Below are 22,970 nucleotides of genomic sequence, written 5' to 3' on the forward strand. Positions count from 1 at the left end.
AAAACAGCAAACTTGTAATTACATGCATTAATGAACACTGACGATTTCATAAATAACTAAATATAACATACACCTTGGTGGTTCTAAATTAATTACTCTACTATAAAAGTACTGCAACCTGGGGACAACGACAAGTACATATCTTCTCAACACTCAGGAGGCTGGGACAGGAGGATCGCGAGTTCTAAGCCAGCCTGGGCTACATAATGAGACACTTTCTCAAAATGAGTTTTTTTTTGTGTGTGGCTATTTACTTATTTAACAGATGTTAATCATTTATAGCTAGTCTTGATTTTAAAATAATATTTGGGCTGATTACTCAATACACAACACTATTCTAAGTTTATAATTCCTTTTCTAGGTAACATATGCCAGTTTTCCATTTGCAACAAATTGATAAAACAAGAAAATCTTAGCTGAAAACTTTTAAATACATTTATCTAGCCCCCCTCCCCCACTGGGTGCTGGGGTTTGGCTCAGGGCCTGTGTGTGATAGGTGAGTACTTGTCCACTGAGCTGTGTCTCAGCCCTTGCTCTTTAAGAGTCAGGTGCTTACTATGTAGCCCAAGTTGGCTTGGGACTCCTGATCCTCCCACCTCAGCCTCGAGTGCCAGGATTACAGGCAAGTACTACCATGCCTGGCTAAACTAGACCTTTAAAACAAATAAAATATTTAGCATTCAAAACTTTAAAAATAAATAAATAAGTAAGACCATGAGTTTCCAATATGATTCAGCTTTTCCTTCAACACAAGCACTGAATGTGGATTAGAAACAGTAAAAGCAGTTGAGGTTAGTTGAGTTTTTTTTAATGTCCATATGTTTTTCTACATGGACCCCAAACTAAGAATAAAGATATCTATACTTGTATTGGAAGAGACGATCTTCTTTCTGCTTAACAATTTCTTTCACTTTGTGAGGAAATGTTGCCTTGTGAGAAGCTTCTTTTGATAGGTCTCCGAGTTCAAAGAGTATGGACCCTCCCAGCTGATCTCATCAAGTCTATTTATTAATGCATTTCAAGTTTCAAAAAACCTTACATTTTTGCACAATACTTTATTTTTTGCAATTTTTAGTAAAAATTTCCAAAGTGAACAAAAAAGATACTGTATAAAACACAGTGGACATTAGACAACAGTAGTATTAGATCGCATTTGTCTTGATCTTTTCATTTTACCACATCTTGATTTGCAGTGGGAAGAATTCAGTGCATGTATCTCTTTTCAGAAAACATTTAACTTAGACTCAAAATAAAATAGGGCAGTGTGTAACTGCCAAAAACCCTACCACAGGATAACATTACAAGCAAAAAATTTACATGTTCCAAAGTCTACCACACTCAAGAAGTTACTAAGAACTCTTGCAGAATAAAAGTCATTTTAGAAATGCAAACCCACTTCCAACCTCTGCACAATCCAAAAACAAAGGCATTTAAATGATTTAAAAGCAATTTCATACATATCTATCTACTTGTTTTTTAGAATTATTTATAATCTATCTGGGGTTTCATGTACAAAATTTGTCTCTGAATCATGTACAAAAGCTGTATTCTGAAAAGTCGCCACGCGCTGTACAGGTGCACGGAGAGACCAGTGCTTCTCTAGCGTTTTTGGCCTTGCCGGCTTGCGTCACATTACAAGAATGATTGTGTAAACCTTAGACTCTTAAGAAAAAAGAAAAACAAAGCCAAACACAGAACTCTTTCCAACTTTTCCTAAATTTGCCTCTTCTGTCAAGCCAGGAAAACCAGCTGTTGACTCTAATTTAAGTGATGTAGTTGGAAAACAGAAGCAATAAATATGTCACAAGCTTAATATTTTTTGTAATGCCCCCTTCCATTTCCTGCATAGCAATAAGCCTGTTAATACATTAAATGCTTTTGCTTTCTCTTTCTTTAACATGCCAATTATTTACATCTGCTTACAAAATAAATTTGGAATGGACATTGTGCTGTTTCACCTTCACTGTTGTTAAAGTATCTTAGGAAAAAACGTCAGAAGGCCTATCTACAATTTTAACTACCAGCTGAGCAAGTTGCTCATCTTTAGTGGTTACCAAGGATCAGTTATGATGCGCTGAAAGTCTGTCTAAATATTTAAAGACACAGCTTTTCTTTTTCATATCAGACAAAAAAAAAGTCTTGGCCTATTTTAGATATACGGAAAAATACAACAAAATAAGGAGGCTACAAATGAAAAGAATCATTTCACTGACATAATTCCTACCAAAGCATGAATAAAATTTCACCTATCAATTCAAAACAGGAATTGAATTAGCAAGTGTAACAAATGTAAGCAGGAAGCGGACGTCAAGTACACGAAGAACTACCTGGAGCAGTGCTGCTGATGTCCAGCTGCACACGAGCTGTTTCTTCAACACAGTCACTCGTGCTCATAGCAGCCACAATAAGGAGGAAATGAATGTAAGAACAACTCCACTATAAGAAAAAGGTAAATTGATTCTCATTTCAAAACTGCCTGTGTAAAGCATTACAGAATCCTGGACCATTGAATACCACCATTCTCTGTTATCCTGAGTATGTCAATTAAACAGTAATTTTTCATTAAGAGCGGAAAAATTTTATAATACAAAGAAACATCCATATTGCAATTTCTGTTTACAATTCACACAGAAGTACAGTGTACGTAAGAAATACAGGTCTGCATATAACAAGGTATGTACATTGGCAAGTGATGTCTCTAATGTTGAGGTGGTCGAGCCTCCAATCCTTGATTGGCAGTTGAAAAAAATATATATATATTTCAATTTGTGATAAAAGTTTATCGAGAGCCAAGTTTGACTGCAAGTGAAGAAAATGCAGCAATGAAGAACAGGGAACACAGGGCACATAATAATATTCTGAGACTTTGTGCCATCAGGTTAAAAATATCTGTCCATAAGAAAATTGGGTTCCTTTTCCACCCCACCCCCCGAAATTGGAATTTTCAGGCTTTAAAATTTAAATAATTCCACCTGGTCTGAGGACATGATCTCTTGCCATTTTTTCTTCAACTATTACTTGTGAGGGTTTAGTTTGGAGATGATGACTTGATAGGTTTCTCTTTGGAGTGAAGTTTTCCCATTGTAGGCACTAGGAAGAACCAAGGCAAAAGCTGCGGCTAACGTCTCATATGTCCCATCTGGTAACTCTCCCGGGGCCTCTGACGCTGGGGTTGCTGAATGGGCTGTGGAGGTCTCCTCCTCTTTAAAGTGCCTGTGAGTCACAAACAAAGCAAAATGGTTCACCGGGGGCTTTGTAATCATTCGAAACAAAGCTGCTCTCTCAGTAAGAAAGGCACTGTCCAAAAGAACTATGAGCCACACACATAGTTTTATATGGATAAGCCAAAATAATGACTTTCACATACTGCATTTCTAAAAATTATTCATGAAATATCTCATTGTTTCACTTAACTTTTAAAGTTTGGTACATATTTTATACTTAACAGCACATCTTCACTGAGACCTAGCCACATTTCAAGTGTTCAATAGCCACAAATATTTGATTAATCTAGATTAATAATCCCAGGTTCTGAGGACAGACTCTCTGAGGAGGAAATTACTAAGTGAGCAAATGGGGCTGGTGGAGTGGCTCAAGTGGTAAGTGCCTGCCTAAAGCACATGCCTAGCAAGCATGAGGCCATGAGTTCGAGCCCTAGTACTGCCAAAAAAAAAAAAAAGATTCATTACTAAGTGAGCAAATGACAAACTTTCTTAAGCTTAGATGCCCAGTCTGTAAAACATGAATGACAACTAACTCATAGTCTGGTGGGAAGATTTTATGATGATTTTTGTGAGAGTGCTTAGCACTTTTTGTGAGGGTTCAATAAATGACAGCATTTTTCAAAGGTGCTACTTTCTGAGAATGAAATCAACGCACAAGTAAAATATTTACTTCACTGAACAACCCTGTATAATTGGTTACAGTATCTAAAGTGCTATGTGCCTGTGGAAATCCCTTAAAACTAATGTAAGTTCCAGAGTGTTAACATTGCAATGATATGAAAAGCAAACTTTCTCTGATCCCAGTAAAATCCTGTCCCCTAGCATGACTTCTGGGCTCTCTCATCCTGGAACAGATAAATGCAAAGGAACAAGGAAGGGATACAGAGGCTGTGAACAAGTTTGTGCAGGGCAGACGAGCAGTATGGGAATCCTCTCCTTGGAAGCAGGAAAGGCAGTGCTATCACTCAGCTCTGGCTCTCCTCTGCCATGGTCTTAAGCAATGGCTGCTCCCACACCTGTGGTGAATAGTTGTCCTGAGGGAAGCACAGATCTGCACATACCTTGGTGAGGAGGAAGATACACTGATGAGAACTAAATAATCTGGGGCAGATGCTTCCTCCCCCTTTCCTCCAAGTGCCAGAAGGAATCTAAAGAGCCTCTCTCCCTAATGCTTCACCTGAGAGGTGAAAGGTGGAGACCAAAACTGAGGCATTGTCTTCACAGATGGAGACTACTTAACTGTGGTTCTTTGATGCCTGAAGCTGCTACCCTAAGACTCTCCTAGTGGACTGGGAACTGTATTTCACCATAAGCTTCACCCATGGGAAAACAAACACTCATGCCAGAAAATATTTCAAGAGTACAGACATTAAACACAACAGAACCACAACTATTAAATCAGAAAGACCAGTAATTCAAATGCAGCTTAATTGCCATAATAAAAACAAGGGAGGATATCAGAATATGAAACAAAAATAAGAAAGCAAACACCAAGAAAACATAGAAACTTCTAGTTTTAAATATTTGTGGATGCTCAAGATAGATTAGCATTAAATTGGTAGTCATTAGCTAGATTGGCTTGATAAAAAAAAGTACACTGGATCATTCTCCACAAGAAAGCTCCACAAAATGAGTTACTAAAGATTCACTGGTACTTATTCTTGCTAAATGGCTCTGAGTCATAGAAAAACATCCTTTGTGCAGACATCCTTACCTGGAAGTGGTTTAGGAGGAGGCAACTTTGGGTTACTACTTGGAGTATGAACACTGCATATCTTGATAAATCCAGCCATTAACATGATCAGGGCAATTCCCATAAGTAATACTGCCCACCAATGAGCCTAGAGGTAAACAGATTTTGCCACTGAAAAAACTGTAAGATATTTTAGAAAATATAGAACATTTTAATTTTTGAACATTTGTTAGTTAGGATACTTGTACATGTTAGTTTCTTAAATATTAAAAGAAAAGTTTAAAGGAGAAAACAGAAGCCACCCATAATTTCACCTCCTACAGAAAACCAGTCAATCTTATTTTCCTTTTTTCTGTATAGAACCATGTCATACACACAAACAAAAACACATCTGGGGTCATCTACCATTCAGTTTATGTGTATTTTTCCACATCATTATCCCATATTACTCAGTATTTTCTGGTTTAAATATTTCCTTTGCTTTTTAATCTCTTACTCTTATATACTGTGTTTTGTTTGCTTTCTTATTCTACACAACCTAAAAGTTATAAAACTTGCTTTAAATTCTACTAGTAGATAGACTTTAAAAATACTCTTTAGTCTATACTGTTGCCTAATTATTAAAGCCTGGAATTCTCTTTTTTGAGGCCCATTCTCCCTGGGGTTTGTTTTATTTTCATTTTTGATTGTTTTTTGGTGGCATTAAGGATCGAATCCAGGTCCTCGTGCATGCTAGGCAAGCATTCTACTAATAAGCTACATCCCTGACCCCCTTTTTTCCCTTGGAATTTCTCTTGGAATTTGAGAGCAGACTACTATCATGATTTTGTTGGTGGTGGTGGTACAGGGGTTTGAACTCAGGGCCTCATGCTTGCTACGCAGATACTCTACCTCTTGAGCTACTCCAACAGCACTTTTTTATGTTGGGTATTTTTTGAGATAGGGTCTTGTGAACTATTTTTCCAGCTGGCTTCAAACGGCAATCCTCCTGATCTGATCTCTGCCTCCTGAGTAGCTAGGATTACATGTGTGAGCCACCAGCACCTGCCATGAATTGTTTTTTATACATCCTCATTTTATATGTTGATCTTTTTCTTCTCATTCATTCACTTATAGATTAACTATCTTTTAAAGTGAAAACTAGAAAGACATAATGTAACAGATGATGGCATTTACTCAAAGAAGGAACCAAAAACGTCACTTAAATTACATTAAACAAATCAATTAACCTCACAACAACAAAAATTTCAAAATTACTACTGGAGCCAGGCATGGTGGTGTATACTTGTAGCCCAAGCTACTGGGGAAGTGGGATAAAAGGATTGTGGTCCCACACCAGCTCAGGCAAGCTAAATGTGATACCACAGAAGTAAAAAAAATAAAATAAAAGCACAAGGACTAAAAGTGTGGCTGAAATGGCAGACTGTGTACCTAGCAAGCATGAGCCACAGAGCTCAATCCTCAGTATCACAAAACAAAACAAAGCTCACCATTGGCACAGTCTGATTTATACAAAAGTTACTATTCCACTCTGAAGAAATTGTAAGTCTATTTTACAATAGCAAGTATTAAAACTGTTTTAAGATAGCAGGTACTAATAAACATCATATGAGAATATAACTTTAAAATTGTGACTCACAGTGGCTTAATACAGATTATTATAATACATATATAGTTGCTGCTAATTATTTCCAGCAAAACTCACATTGAAAAAGATTTTTCTATCATCTGGGGCCTCAAACAAAGTGCTACCTCTGCACTGTTTACCCAGCAAAGATGATGTAATTAAAGAAATAGATGCTAAAACAAAATACATGCTGTGCCAAAATATCCCATCACTTTTTCTGTGTGCATAAACTCCATTAAAAAAAAAAAGAAATGTTGCATTTTAAGAATCCCTAATGTACTAGTCGAAGTCTAGTACAACAAACTTTTCAGAATCTGGAAACCTCTGAGAATAAAGTACAAGCACCATGCTGCTATCCCTGAACTGTCCCAGAGACTCCCTAGGTGTCTTTCTAGGTAAGGAGAACACAGTAACCAGCTGTGGTCCATCACTGCTACTTAATCCTCAGGCTCCATTCGAGTCTTGCCCACAGCATCTCATTCACAATCAAGCGCTGCACTAAGCTGCCATGTTTCTTTAGTATCCTTCAATCTGGAAAGGTTCCACAGAATTTCTTTGGCTTATTTCTTTGCTCTTATTTCCTGAGCAATCTGACACTTTGAAAATCACAAGGCAGTTATTTTGTATGGGAATGTCCCTCAGTTTGGGTTTCTCTAGTGCTTCTTATGATTAGATTCGGGTCATGCAACTTTGGTAAGACCATCACAGAAGTGATGCTGTGTTCTTACTGGATCCCATCAGGTGACACGTGATCTTGATTTCACTGCTGATGATAATTTGAATGCCCAATTAAGAAATTATCTGCCAACTTCACCACAGAGATTCTTTTTTCTCTTGAGAAATAAGTAAGTATCTTGTAGGGATATAAACATCCTCATATTCATCAAACTTTCAATCTTTTCATTTACTTATTCCCTTGTGGCTTCCTTTTATACAATGGGTTGTATGTGTTGCTATCAGTTGTTTTGTTTTTTGACATGGATTCTTCATTCTTTGAGCACTTTCTTTCTGGCACAATAAAAAGTTCCAGATTCATCTTGTTCTTTCACTTCCCCAGCCCTGGGACCAGCTGTTTCTCTAATGAGCCTTGCCTCTTCTCAGTCCTTCTCTTACCTACCTATCACCCCACTTGCACTTTGACATCCCATACTAGTCACCTCTGGAGGAAGGTGAGGGGGTAATTGCCCTGCCTGGGCTCTGACACCCATAGATGGTCTTCCCCACACCAAAGAATCCCACAGCCCAGGTGGGCTCCACCACCCTGCTCTGTGGCACTGCAGCTTAGCTCACCTGAGGACTTTACGAATAAACTGTTCAAGAAAGGAAAGAGAGGGGACAGAAACATGTTATATTTGTTTTTCTGAGTATGACTTGTTTTGCTTAACATGATGATCTCATTCTTCTTTATGACTGATTGTGTATACATACCACGGTTTCTTTACCCATTCACCGGTTGATGGGCACCTAGGCTAATTCCCATAACAGTGCTGTCAAAAACATGGGTGTGCAGGTATCTCTACTGTATGCTGACTTACATTCCTACAGATCCATACCCATAGATGGTACAGCAGGATCATATGGTAGTTCTTTTACTTTTCTGAGAGTCCTCCACACGACTTCCACAGTGGTTGCACTAATTTATATTCCCACCAACCGTTTTATAAACCCCCTGCCCCCATGCTTGCTAGCATTTGTTGTCTTCTTGATGAAGTCAATTGACTGGGGCGAGATGTAATCTCAGTATTGTTTTGATTCACATTTCCTTTGTGGTTAACATGTCTTCTTGCATTAATGTGCCATCTGTACAATTTTAGAACTGTCTGTTCAATTTATCTGACCATTTATTAATTGTATGATCTGTTCTTTTGGTGTTTAATTTTTTGAGCTCTCTCTATATTCTGGATATTAATCCTTTGTCCAATGAATAGCTAGCAAAGATTTTTTTTGCTGGCAAGGATTATTTCTCCCATTTTGTAGTTTGTCTCTTCACTCTTGTAACTGTTTCCTTAGATGTGCAGAAGCTTTTAATTTCACATAATCTGATTTGTCAATTTTTGCTCTTATTTCCAGAGCAATTGGAGTTCTATTCGAAAAGTTGTTGTTCATGCTTATTTATTCAAGTGAAATCCATTTTTAAATGCAGGCAAACATTCAAAATTTCTAAAAACAGCCAGGCACCAGTGGCTCATGCTTCTGATCATAGCTACTTAGGAGGCTGAGAGCAGGAGGATGGAGGTTCAAGGCCAGCCCAGGCAAATAGTTACTAAGACCCCCATCTCCAACTGAACCAGAGCAAAATGAGCTAAGAGTGACTCAAGCAGCAGATCGCGTGCTTTGCGAGCATGAAGTCCTGGGTTCAAACTGACATCCCACAGAAAGAAAAAAAGACTAAAAACAATGAGTAGACCATACCAAACATGGCGGTGCTGAATCTGAACCTCGCTAGGAAACCACACATTTACAGCCTACTTTTTAAAGCTATTTCACATATCCTACTGAGACTGCCAGGCTGTTTTCTAAAATTCTTTTGTTTCCTATAGAAAATAATTTTCAGAGCTCTGTTCTTGTTAGTCTTTAGTATGACACTACTTTCTCCTTACTATAAAAGTTTTCCTTGGCTTCCTTTTTTTTTTCTATGTTTATTCAGCCTATAATTGCCCTCAGTTGGGCAATGTAAGAAGTTTAGTATTTCTAGACAATTTACCAAATGCCAGTGGAGCCCCTCAGTGACTCTGATAACCAGCACATTTCCAGGTATCCCTGAAAGGCAGAGTTACCAGTAATGTGACGCAGTTCTGAGGACAAAGGGGCAACACTCCCCAACTACTTCCAGGCAAATGGCTAGCTCTGTTGTAGGAGCTGCTTCCATCCCTAATGCTCATCCTACTCTCTACCACATTTCCTCCGCTGTTGCCCCTGCTCACAAGCATCTTCCATATGACCATCACTGCTACTGAAAGTATGGAACTGACCCTGTCACAACTTTATGTAAAACTTCTTCAAAAACCTCCCACCAAAGATCTCCAAGATAGACCATTAAGTGGGACAGAGAAAAAAATAAAAACCAAAACATGAGTTCATAGTAAAGTACAACAAAGCAAAAGTGATGTAACTCCACCCATTTTTTTCTACATATATATTCTTATAGCGATACAGACTGTTTCTGAAAAACATACAAGAACTTCATCCTGTGCAGAGTAAAAGCAAGACTGACTATAGAGCATATTAATTTGTTGATTTCAAAAGATAATCCAATTTTTCAAAAGAAAAAATATTTATTTGGACAATTCATATGCTCCACCATAAGACATTTTAGTATCCTCTGCTTCTACTAGTCTTTAAGAACTTAGCTCTGGCATCACTTTTTTTTTTTTTTTTTTTTTTGTGGTACTGGGGTTAGAACTCAGGGTTTCGTGCTTGCTAGGCAGGTGCTCTACTGCTTGAGTCATGCCTCCAGCCCTTTTTACTCTGGTTATTTTGGAGACAGTGTCTCGCTTTTTGCCCAATGCAGCCTGGATCATGAATCCTCTGATTTTAGGATTCCCTCCACAGCTGGGATGACAGGTGTGCACACCACACCCAGGTTTTCTCCGTGGAGGTGGGGATCTCACAAATATTTTTCCTTGGCTGGCCTGGAACTTCAATACTCTCAGTTTTAGCCTCCCATGTAGCTTGGGATGACAGGTGTACACCACTGTGCCCAGCTACTGGTTGAGATGGGGTCTTGTTAATTTTTTGCCTGGGCTGACCTTGAATCATAATCCTTCTGATCACAGCCTCTTAAGTAGATAAGGAGAACTTCCCCAGGGCTGAGATTGGAGCTGAGTGGTAGAGCACTTGCCCAGCATATACTAGGCCTTATTCAATCCCCAGCACTACAAATAAAGAAATATTTTTAAGAAGACTTCCCCAGTAGGTTCTTATTTTCTGTGAAAATAGCACACAGAACTGAAAATACGTCTCTATGTCCTGACTTCTCTATCCCAAACTGGACTGTTGAGTTCTCTGAACTTATATTCTTCCACCTCAATACCTAGCCCACAAAAACAAGACAAAACAACAACCAAAAAAACTATCACTTGTTGGACTACTTATTACAGGTGAATCATTATCCCAAATACTGACCTAAAAACACTTCCAATGGCTCATTTATCCTTTGTAGTTTACCTAATCCAAACAAATAATATGACAAGGATCATAGGACAAAGACAGAATATAAAATTGGTTTTTGTTTGTTTTTGGTGGGACTGGTGTTTGAACTCAGGGTCTTTGCACTTGCAAAGCAGGTACTTTACTATTTGAACTATGCCTTTAGTCCATTTTGCTGTGGTTATTTTGGAGATGGGTTCTCGCAAACGATTAGTCTGGGCCGGCCTTGAACAATCTCCCAATCTCAGCCTCCCAAGTACCTAGGATTATAGGTGTGAGCCAGCCACCAGCAGCCAGCTCACTGCAAATATGCTTTTTCTCAAAAGAAAAGATCACAATGTGTTGTCTACCTGTTAGTCTGAAAGAAAGGAGAGTTGTCATTCATTCAACGAACATTTAATGAGCATCAATTTGTGTGAGGCTCTTGCCTGTCATAGATACAAGGGTTAAGGGAAACTTTAGAGACAAAGAGGAGGTACCAAAAAGTTTAAAAAATGGACTAGAAGATAGCATTAAACTAATTCTGACAAAGTAATTGTACACAACAAACAGATGTTTGCTCACAATAATTTATACAAAGCTAGTAGCAAAGTAAGAGGTCAAAATGTACTAATTTATGCATTAATTAGAATAGTGTTGGACTGTCAGAGTGGCTCAAGTGGTAAAGCACTTGCCTAGTAGTGTGAGCCCTAGACTCAAACCCCAGTACTGCCCCTCCAAAAAAAGTTTAATAATCTAAATATACAGAAAGATAACAAAATGGTAAAAACAGGTGTGATCTTAAAAAGCTGGGGATGGCAGAGGTCAGAGAGCTTCCTTTCTATCCTTCCAAAGACATTATAAACTCAGGCTGGAGCAAATAGTCTTTTCCTGTCCATTAAATTCACCTCACCAGTAATCTGCCAAGCAGAAAGCAAGTGGCCACTAAACTTCTGGTTACTTTAGGTCCAGACTGGGCAACAAGGGTACAAGGCCAGGAACATGAAAACATCATAGCTTCAAAGTTAAGATAACTGGCATAATTTTTATTCTTTTCTATATAAATTAAGACCTGAGAAATCTGCTTCAAACATCAATCACTGTACTTTGCATCCATACCATATTCTAAGTCCTATGACAATGCTGCATCTTTGTTGCTAAAGCTCAGAAGTAACATGGATGTGACCTATTTTACTAGGAAAGGACACTGAAGGTCTACTACTTCCATGCTTAGCAATGTCAACAGGACAGAGTAAAAATCTTCTAAAGGGTTAAGAAGAAGGCTGGAGTAGCTCAAGTGGTAAAGCACCAGCCCAGCAAGCGTGAAGGCCTGAGTTCAAAACCTCAGTACCATCAGATAAATAAATAATAGGGCGAGGAGGGGGAAATGGGAATATAATTGGAGGGATAAATACTTGCTCAAAGTACACTGTATGCATGTATGAATTATTACTATGAAATTCCCTCACATTATTAATGTATGCTAATTTAAAAATAAAGTTAACTCTGATTACGAATAAAAAAAAAATTCGGTTAAAGTCTTTTTCAAAGAAGTCACTATGTCAGAGTGGCTGAAAAAAGGTTCCCAAACTTTGGCGTGCTCCACTGCTACTGACTCAATGGTGTAGAATGGGGACTGAGGATTGGCATTTCTATCAAGTTCTCAGGTGACACTGATGCTGCAGTCAAAAGAGACAGTTCTCTAGATCAGTGTTGACAAACATTTCTTGTAAAAACCCAAGTAAATATTTTGGTTTTATGAGTCTCTGTTGCAACTACTCATGGTGCCAAAGTAGGAATGACCAATATGTAAATGAGTAAGTATGGCCATATTCCAATAAAATGTTACTTATCAAGTCTGAAATGTGAATTTCATACCGTTTTCGAAGAATGTTACCTTGGTAATTAAAAAACTGTTTAAGCCATTAAAATGCAAAAATCATTTTTAGCTTGTGAACCATACAAAAAGCTAGATTCGCCCCATGGACCAGTTTGTCAATCCCTAGTCCAGATGAGTGCTTCTTGTGCTGGCTCTTCATCAGCATTAGCTGGAGTGTTATAAAACACCCAATACTGACGCCCATCCCAAAAGATCCCATTTAGTTTGTCTATGCCCCAAGGTGACTCTCATGTACAACTAAGGATAAGAGGTACTAGTCTTACCAAGTTGTTTCCTGTTTTTCCCCAAATGACTTTTAAGGATATTAAGGTTTTGCAATCTTTACATGAATAAAGGTTTCTGGGATTAGTTTAGAAAATGAAGTTAAAAAGATATATGGACTATAGGACTTCTCTCAATCTTCTCAAACATCTCTAACATACTCACACATACTACAGTATACAGTGTTTTCCACAGGCACTGGACCACCAAACCTAGAAAGAATCTTGTGTTCTTGGTTTTTTTTTTTTTGGGGGGGTGGTACTGGGGTTTGAACTCAGGGCTTCGCACTTGCCAGGCAGGCACTCTACCACTTGAGCCACTCTGCTAGTCCCACATCTTGTGTTCTTGATAGCATTTGGGAAGCACTGCTCTAAATCTTTCATACAAAAATAATACCAGATACCTAAGTACCACGTACCAGAACTTAAGTACTTAGGTCCATAAAATTAAGACCAAAATATGAGAGCAGCATGGTGGTTCATGCCTATCATTCTGGCTATTTGGGAGGCAGAGATTGGGAGGATCATGGTTTGAGGCCAGCCCAGGCAAAAAGTAAGACTCCATGTCAACAATTAAGGCAGGCATGGTATATTTCTGCAATGCCAGCTAAACAAGAGGCATAGGTAAATGGAATGCAATCTGAGATCAGTTCCCAAGCAAAAATGTGAGACCCTATTTGAAACAAGTAAGCAAAAAAGCACAGAAAGAAAAAAAAAAAAAAGAAAGTAAAAAGGCTGACGTATGCCTGAAGTACTGAGATCAAACCCCAGTACCAAAAGGGGGAAAATAAGAGAACATAAATTAATTCAAAAATGAGAAAATACTGTCAGGCACCAGCAGTTCATACTTGTAATCCTAGTTACTTGGGAGACTGAGATCAGGAGGATCAGGGCTTGAGACCAGCCTGGGCAAATAATTTTCAAGACCCTGTCTCCAAAATATAACTGGAACAAGACTGGACTAGAGGTATGGCTCAAGCTGTAGAGTATCTGCTTTGCAAGTGCAAAGTTCTGAGTTCAAACCCCAGTCCCACTGAAATAAAAAGAGGAAGTACTGATTCTTATCAAAATAATAATAAAAAAAAACTTCTGATAAATCTGAACAAATAAAGAAACTGAAAAAAGAATAATGCCCTCAACTCCCATTTAAAGAAAAGGAGATAATGGTTCAGGGTCTCAAAAGATTTATTGGTGAATGTTCTTGAACTTGTCACGAACTAGATAACTCTTTGGTAAATCCATAGGATGCTTATCATTGTTTCCCAGCTACACACACATTAGGCACTCAGCAAAGATATGGGATGTTAAAGAACAACCTTTCCACAGAAAAGAAAGTATCGTCTCCATGGCAACAGTATTGAATTGTTACAGTTCTCGCATGAGGAGAAAAAGTGCCATAGAGTGCCATCAAACAGGATACAAAAAGACCACCAGACACCACTGGAGAAGAAAGTCAGTAAACCTATTCTCTCATCTCCTGATAGCTTCTTATACCATAGCATCCCAACAGTCTACATCACTAACTAGAACATTGCCCTGACTTGATATAAGGCTAAACCACAAGCTATTATTGCTACAAAATACACTGCTATGCAAGTGAACGCTGCACATAATCAAATGAGAGGAATAACTTAAAAAAGAACTGGATGTTTATTACCTTACTGCTTGACCTGGTTAATGCCCACAAAGGCATCAGCAGCTTAGGGGTACTCTTTGGGCAATATGAGCCAACAACAACATAAAATGAAAGCATTTCAGTGCCACACTCACTGAAGGCAAACCTGTAGAAATCCAGAAGTGCCTTCTTCATCAGCTCCAGAATACAAAAAAAAAAAAAGTTTCATGTTGCTAATTCACTGAAAGAAGCATTTCAATAAATCCACTAACTTAAATTTTAAAAAGGTTTTAAAATAAAGATCATGTCTCTTATTTTTAAAGTGAGAACAAATGAGCTTTTGAAATTCTAACTAATTCAAAAGTAAGAATTAGAGATAATAAAGAAAAGTGAAAAAGTATGTTCAAGTCAGCAATGGTGACATACACTTAATAGTTCTAGCTATTTGGGAGGCTAAGGCAGGAGGATCCCTTGACCCCAAGAATTTGAGACAAGCCTGGGCAACCTAATTAGGGACCTCATTTAAAAAAAAAAAAAAAAGGGTTCAGATGATATGATATAGTACCTAGAAAATCTAAAATATCTAGCATAATACATATTCAGTAGAATGTAACCCTCAGATTCCCCCCTTAACATTTCTGTTTCTGTATACAATGTCCCCTACTGTAGACAGACGTTAATTTTCAATTTTTCTTATTTGAGATAATCAGCAAATAACTGGATCTGAGTTAAAAACAGGGAAGAGGCCAAGTGAAGTAACTTAATTGAAGTCACGTAATTGATAAATAACAAAAAGACAATCTGAATTCTTACAGGGTTAACAAGCCTATGCTCCTTTCACTAGGCAACAGTGCCAGAAGGGATCTCTGGCTTAACAGATATTTACAAAACATCTATTATGCAACATTCATAGGCTTCCAAAAATGAGCAACATGTGTTTTAAGAAAACTTGTCCAATTATTTGACTTGAAACAAGGCCTCCTTCCCTTATACATTATATATAAGATATATAGATATTATGTATCTAGAAGTCACATATTCTAACATGCAAAGTATTATTCTCCCTAGGGATAATAAACACCCTTTTAATGCTAGAGTAATTACAGACTTTTTATTGTAGAATGTTATTATTAGAAGAGTACCAACACATTCCACACAGATATCCTTGTCTGTGTTTTTAACATACCCTTGCCAGGCATCAGTGGCTCACGCCTATAATCCTAGCTATTCAGCAGGCAGAGATCAGGAGGATTATGGTTGAAAGCCAGACCAAGCAAATAGTTTGTGAGACCTTATCTCAAAAAACTCCATCACAAAAAGGGGCTGGTGGAGTGGCTCAAGATGTAGGACCTGAGTTCAAACCCCAGGACCGCAAAAAAAACCAAACAAAAAAACCCAATGTCCTTAGTCCCAAACACACATACAAGCATATAGAGACACAATTTAAAAAAAAAAAAAAAGGTGGTGGTGGGGGCAGATCTTACTTCAAAGTCAATTTGTAAAGCAGGTATAGCCCATTTTCAAATACATTCCTTGTAAGTTTCCTACACAAATTTTAATGCAGTAACTTAGAATGTATGGACACTTAAGTTAATTGAGATAGTCTGTTTTACAATTTGGAGAAATGTGGACTTAAAAATTAAACTGAGTTCAGTGGCTTCATGCTGGATGAACATCCATAACCATTAACAGATCTGTAAAGGTTCTGTACCTGATCTCACCCTGCTCAGCATCTCCTATCACAGACAAGATGAAGACCCAGAAATTATACTGGAAAGATCAGAAAAAAAAAAAAACTTCAGAAAAATCACCAATCTTCTCTCTCATTCTCCTGTTTAGCAAAGTAGAACCCATAGGTGGCTATCTGTCATACTGACACAAGGGAGAAGTAAAAAAGCAAGCAGGGCTTTCCAAAATGAGAAAATGCCTTAATCACAGGACCACAAGAGGATATAGCCCACCCTGGAATTAAAGTAAGAAGCAGAGTAAAACAAAATGACTTCATCATCTATTAACTAAGCTATGAGTGATACACACAGGCAGAGATTCTGATCATTTTGTAAGGAAATAATAACCAGGGATATTTAAACTTTAAATATCTTCAGATAAAGTAATTTCATACAAACAGGAAAGAAGCGTTTTTTCCACAACATCAGTAACTTCTGGCCAAACAAAATTAATAGCAAACCATTTTAAGTTGTGGGTGTTTTTTAAATAAATACTTACCACAATCCACTCGGCAATGTTTTCATAGAGCTGTGGACTGAAAATTGCTTTTTTAAGCCTAGCTAGAGGACCATCAGCATCTACTAATCTGCACCTCATGAAAACATCACAGTATCCTCTGAAATCGTTGCAAGGAGATCCAGGTTGCAGAGTTATGGTTCGGCCGTTGAAATGCTTATTCCACTGCACAGACCCTGTACTGGCACAAGTTGATGGGTTCACTGGAAAAGAAGTGCCAAATAGATCTTCACTAGTTCAGCAGGATAACATCATCAATACTTCACCTCAAATATAAACAAATACAATATAAACAAAAGGAAGTCGAGAGTTATTGCCTACAATGCCTTTAAAACCATTCAACCATTTTATATAAATTGCTGCCATAAAACTGGCAATGTTCTGCCTAGTGTATTATTTAAAAACACTGTAGGGACCATAATGCTATGCTGCATTTAAATCTTTCTTAAAAAGATAGATTTAGCTGGAAACTGTCTGTCTGGACTGTACTCAAAGTTTAACATGTAAAACTTAAATGGTTTTTGAAGTAGATTTTATACTCTTATATTTTAAAAGCCTTACTTTTCTTCATACAGCAGACATGGCATAATTCCTTATCATCTTTGCCATCAGAACTAGCACAGGTACACTCTTCCAAGTCATATTTCTCACAGATAGAACCTGCACATTGCTGGAATAAAAGACAAGTTATTTAATCCCTATATGGTCAAGCCTATTGTTCATAGTTATAGGCAGGTATATGCTTCCAAAGTCAAAATAATACAGTGGAAATACAAGTTAAAAATAAACAGAGCCAGTAATCCTATCTACTTGGGAGGTGTAACTCAGGAGGATTGTGGTTCACCGCCAGCCCAGACAAAAATTTCGTGAGCTCCCCATCTCAACCAATGGCTGGGCATGGTGTTGTGTGCTTGTCGTCCCATGTATTCAGTGAAGCACAAATAAGAGAAATGTGATCCAGACCAGCCTGGACATAAAGCAAGACTCTATCTGAAAAATAACAATGCAAAAAGGACTGGGAGAGCAACTCAAGTGGTAAAGCACCTGCTTAGCAAGCGTGAGGTCCTGAGTTCAACACATAGTAAGTACCATCAAAAAAAAAAAAAAAAAAAAAAAAACCCAAAAACCAGAGGTGGGGATGTGACTCCATAGTAAAGCACTTGCTAAGCATGCTCAAAGCCGTGGGTTTGATCCCCAGCACTACAAAAAAAAACCCAAAAACAAACCATAGATGAGTATCAGGAAGTGGACCATATAAACACATGTGAAAAAGAGTAGATGCAAGTAAGAGAGTACATCTTTTGAAGCAATGGTGACAACAATAACAAAAAACCTTAACTAAACAAAAGCAGAAAGAGCTTAAAAGAGTCAATTTTTGTTGGTCATTACAGGTCCTCTATAAGCAGGGAAAAATGAAATTTTCTCCATGCAGAACAAAGTGATATTTAGCCAGGAATGCTTTAAAGGCTTCACATTCAGAGAAAATGACCAGAAGAATTCTTGTATTTAGCCTATTGAAATATTAATTTATAAAGCTTTAAAGCAGCACAAAGTCGCATGCCTAGCTGTACAACTATTTCTCCAGGGGTAAACCAAACATGTAGTTGGAAAGATGAAAGACAAATCAGTAGCTCAATGAATGCCACCAAGCACTTGTGTCATATATTCATGGCTTTTTGGGGGATAGGGATATTACCGAAACAGAGACCAAGAGTATTTTTTTTTAAGCCAGGATGGGGTGGTAATGGTGGTGGAGAAACAGGGTCTTACTATATAGTTCAAGCTGGCCTGGAACTTGCTATATAGCTTGGGTTGGCCTCGAAGAATTCTCCATCATCCTGCCTCAGCCTCCTGAGTGCTGGATTATAGGCATGCACCATCATGGCTGGCTAGGACTACTTACTTTATGTAGCATTCACTGTCAGTAATTATTCTGAAAAGTAGGTTCTATAAAATGAAATCAAATGCTTACCCCATTAATGCACACTTGTGTATGTCTATTACAATCAGTAAAGTTTGGTTTGGGATCAGATGCAGGGCAGAGAGCTGTGTGGCCATTACATATTCCTTCTTTTGCACAGTCAGAATCATCCCGACACTTCTCAGATTTTGACTTAAACGCACATTGTGCTGTACAACAGGGACCTTGACTTGGGCTGGAAGAAACATTAAGTGATTAAACAGAGTAATTACTAGGTATTTTCTGTATATGTAGACATGGGCCTAATTTTAAATTATAAAACTCATCTTTTAAATGGTATCTTACTTTTATATTCAAATACTGGAATAAGAAGTTACTATATTTGAACATTCCACTAAGTATAGAAAAGTGAGTAAGGATCTAGTCTTTACAGTCAGGACCCTTTATTCAGCATTCTTTATTTGCCTTTTATAAAATACTGTAATAGAAAATGGATTTCATATTAGACAACTTATCAGTGTTTTTTTTATAGCTACATATTATGTTAGCCAACTCATCAGTTTTTCCCATTTTTATGATACTATCAAAGATACATAGATCAAACATTTAAAAAGTACTGGACAAACTATATTCTATTGTTTATAATCTATTACTACTGAATTTGACAAATGAAATAATTGTGTCACAAAAATATGTGTCCCATATTAATGCCTATATATTTAAAGTTAGGATTATAAAAATATGGAAGCTAGTCACATTTTTAAAGTTAGGCACTAATATAAGCACCCTTCTCATGTCTTTTTTAATTTCCACCACACAAATTACAAACAGTCCAAACTGCCAACAGGGTACTTACTAAATACCATTCCAGAAAAATAAATAATGCAACAAGAAGTAAGTTTCAAAACCATATGCATCTTTTAATTTCAGTTTTAAGTTGGTCATAACTGCTTTTAGGTGACTTTGCAGAAATATTAACATATTAAAATTAACAAGGTACCTGCAGTCTTTTCCAGGTTTCAGTTTGCACTTTTTCCCCTCTGGCTGGTTTGCATCAAAGCAGCACTCATCTTTACACTGGTCACTATAGCCACAATCACATTCTTCACCTTGTTCTACCATTCCATTTCCACAGATAGGCTGGCCAGATTCTGAGGAAAATAAGTAAGACAAGGTAAGTATTGAATGCACACATTAAGATTCTCAAACCCTTTAGAGCCTTGTAACAAAGGGAGAAAGGAAACTATGATAAAGTAGAACAAACTAAGATTCTGGAAATCAGAAGATGTAATTTAACAAGGACTCTGCAACTAATCAGCAATGTAACCTCCAGCACATCACTTCCCTTCTGGGGAGCCCCAGTTTCTTAATCTGCATAGTGAGAGAATTTGACTTGATGGTCCCTTCTAAGGTCCGTTATGAAATTGGCAGCTTGCTATTTATTTAGACCATATTACACTGACCTTTATTGAACCACAACTGTATGATTTATATCACACAAATGCAAATTAAGTTAGTGCATCATCAACCAGGAAAAAGAAATGGAAACTTGGTTTTGTTATAGAAAATTTGTAAAAGAATAAGACAATGAGCTCCCACATATGGCAACAATTTTTTTCTGTAGTATTTTAAAATAACTCCACCTAACACATTACTGTTCCTATAAATACTTCAGGATTTACTTCTAAAGCATTAGGAATTTTTTCTTTTTTAAACATAACCATAATACTCTTATCATATCTAATAAAAATAGCAAGATGTGTAATATCATCTAATAACCAATTCATATTTAATTTCCTCAACTGTCTCTTTACAATTGGTTAATCCGAATCCAGATTCTCCCAACTCCAACTCTTCCTCACATGGTTGCTTTTGGTTGATGCATCTCCTGAGTAATTATACTTATTCAGCCCTCTTCTAAAGTTCTTTGATATTTTTGTCGAAGAACTTTAAAAATCACAATAGTGAGCAGTATAAAAAAATCCTAAAGAAAGACTAGGAATGCTACTCTTTGTAAGATAATAAAAATCACAGGACTTTATTATCTGCAGGGAATGATAATAAGAATCTTATGCCTTCATTTTCTAGAAAAGGAAACCAACTTGGACCAGTTTGTGACTCACTAGAGACCATATGAGCATAACAGACTAAGCCCAGGGTTTCCTAGTACTGAAATCTTGTACTCTTCTTTCTATTATACCAAATCCTATGAAAAATAGTCATAATCCAGGCTTCAAATTAAGAACTGACAGAAGGGACACATTTCAAGGGCAGGAGCACCACAGACGGCAGATCTGAATCAAAAATTATCTATCCTTAATCACATCATCTATTAAAGGAAACCTCAGAGGTCACTGAAATTATGTCCCTGTTTCATTTTACACAACGTCTTTATCCTCTAAAATGAGATGCATGGACACGAACATATATACTAAGTAAGTAATAATGACTGAAAAGTTCTGATGATAATTTTATAATCCATGTGACACATAATTTATGAGTAAAGAAAAAATGATAGAAAATTTACACAGTATTTGCCACACATTTTTTATCTCATAGAATCATTACTTCAAATTAGCTATTTACTAACAGTTTAAATACAGAGAAAGGTACTATTTAATGCAAAAACTGTATTAGGTACATATTTAAGGAACTAACTGCTTTCTCATAATATCGACAAATCAATATATATTTTTAAAAAGTCAACTTCAATCAGAAACTTTACTGTGAAAACTCAATTTACAAACTGAGAATCTATAATCAACACAGCATTTCTATATTAAGTAACACAAAAATGACCAATGATAACATCAATGTAATTTCAATCTATTTTTTTTTAAATAAAAAAGAAGACTTTAAAGAAAAGAGTCAAAGACTTTATGAAAAGGATGAAAAGACAAGCTATATAACCTGGGAAAAAATGTCTGTAAACTAGTATCTGACAAACGACTAGTACATAGATTATATAAAGAAATCTCAAAACAACAGGAAAAATCAAAAGAAATGGCCAAAAAACATGAACAGGCATCTCATCAAAGATATATGGATGGCAAATAAGCACATGAAAAGATGCTTAAACATCACTGGTCATCAGAGAAATGCAAATTAAAACCATGAAATATGATTCCACTTCTATTGAAATGGATTAAACAAAACATGGTAATTACACCAAATGCTGGTGAAAATGGAGAGATATCAGATCACTCATACACTGTTGGTAAGAATGTACAGCCACCCCAGGAAAAAGTGTGGTAGCTTTGTACAAAACAAGCAGTTGCTATATGGTCTGCTAACTGGATTTTGGGGCTTCTACCCCAAAGAAAGAAAAACTTACATTCACACAAATAAACTTGTGCATGAATATTATAGCTGATTTTTCCTATCAGCCAAACACTGGAAATAGCCCAAGGTCCTTTTTAACAGGTGAATGGTTAAACAGATATATAAATACCAGAGTACTACTTAGTAAAAGGCAGAACAACTAAGGGGCTGGAGGAGTGGCTCAAGTTAGGTCCTGAGTTCAACCCCTAGTACTGCTGACAGACAGACAGACAGACAGACACACATACACATACACAAAAGCAACAACTGATAGAAAGAAGTTAGATGACTTTTCAGAGAATTATGCTGAGTGAAATAAGGCAACCCCAAAAGGTTATATACTGTTTGAGTATATACGTGTAAATGTGTGTGTGTGTGTGTGTGTGTGTGTATACACACACACATATATATTCTATATCTATCTACTCTACATATTTTTTTTGGGGGGGAGGTGGTACTGGGGTTTGAACTCAGGGCTTCACACTGGCAAAGCAGGTGCTCTACTGCTTGAACCGCACTTCCAATTCATTCTGTTCTGGTTATTATGGAAATGGGCTCTCACAAAACTTTCTGCCTAGGCTAGCCTCAAACCTTCATCCTCCCAATCTCAGCCTCCCAGGTAGCTAGGGTTATAGGCTTCAGCCACTAATACCCAGCTTATATAACATTTTTGAAGGAACAAAATGTTAGAAATGAAGAGGTTAACAGGATGGGGGAGGGGCAGCAGGAGATAGGAACAGGTTAACAACTGAGGGGCCCTTGTCTTGATGCAGCAGTTCTGAACTTTGGCTGTGGTGATGGGATACATATATCTACATATGCAATAACATATAGAACTAAATGCACACACAGAGACATGAGAACTAGAAAAACTGAAGTACACTGTATGTATCAGTGTCAATTTTATGGCTATAATATTATACTATGTTTGCAAGATATTACCAGTGAAAGAAACTAAGTGAAGGATACAGAGAATCTAACGCTTCTCATAACTGTATGCGAATCTATAATTATCACAGTAAAACTATCAATTAAAA

The 22,970-nt window shown here is 37.2% G+C and overlaps 1 protein-coding gene across 2 annotated transcripts in view; it reads right to left on the reverse strand.

Moving 5' to 3' along the window:
- Positions 1-987: 987 nt before the first annotated feature.
- Positions 988-22,970, reverse strand: part of Adam10 (ADAM metallopeptidase domain 10) — a 141,773-nt gene continuing 119,790 nt past the window's right edge. Inside the window, exons 11-16 of one of the 2 annotated variants that reach the window (XM_020168723.2) lie at positions 19,613-19,763; positions 18,664-18,847; positions 17,253-17,361; positions 16,674-16,894; positions 4,939-5,065; positions 988-3,213 (exon numbers count right to left, since the gene is read on the reverse strand). In XM_020168723.2, the coding sequence (XP_020024312.2) occupies positions 3,119-3,213; positions 4,939-5,065; positions 16,674-16,894; positions 17,253-17,361; positions 18,664-18,847; positions 19,613-19,763 (887 nt within the window). In that variant the 3' untranslated portion in view covers positions 988-3,118. Of the gene's footprint in view, positions 3,214-4,938; positions 5,066-16,673; positions 16,958-17,252; positions 17,362-18,663; positions 18,848-19,612; positions 19,764-22,970 lie in introns of those variants that run through there. The other variant, XM_074066064.1, reaches the window with a different exon arrangement.

The sequence above is a fragment of the Castor canadensis genome, chromosome 2 (genome assembly GCF_047511655.1).
Source record: "Castor canadensis chromosome 2, mCasCan1.hap1v2, whole genome shotgun sequence".
NCBI classification, from domain to species: Eukaryota; Metazoa; Chordata; class Mammalia; order Rodentia; family Castoridae; genus Castor; species Castor canadensis.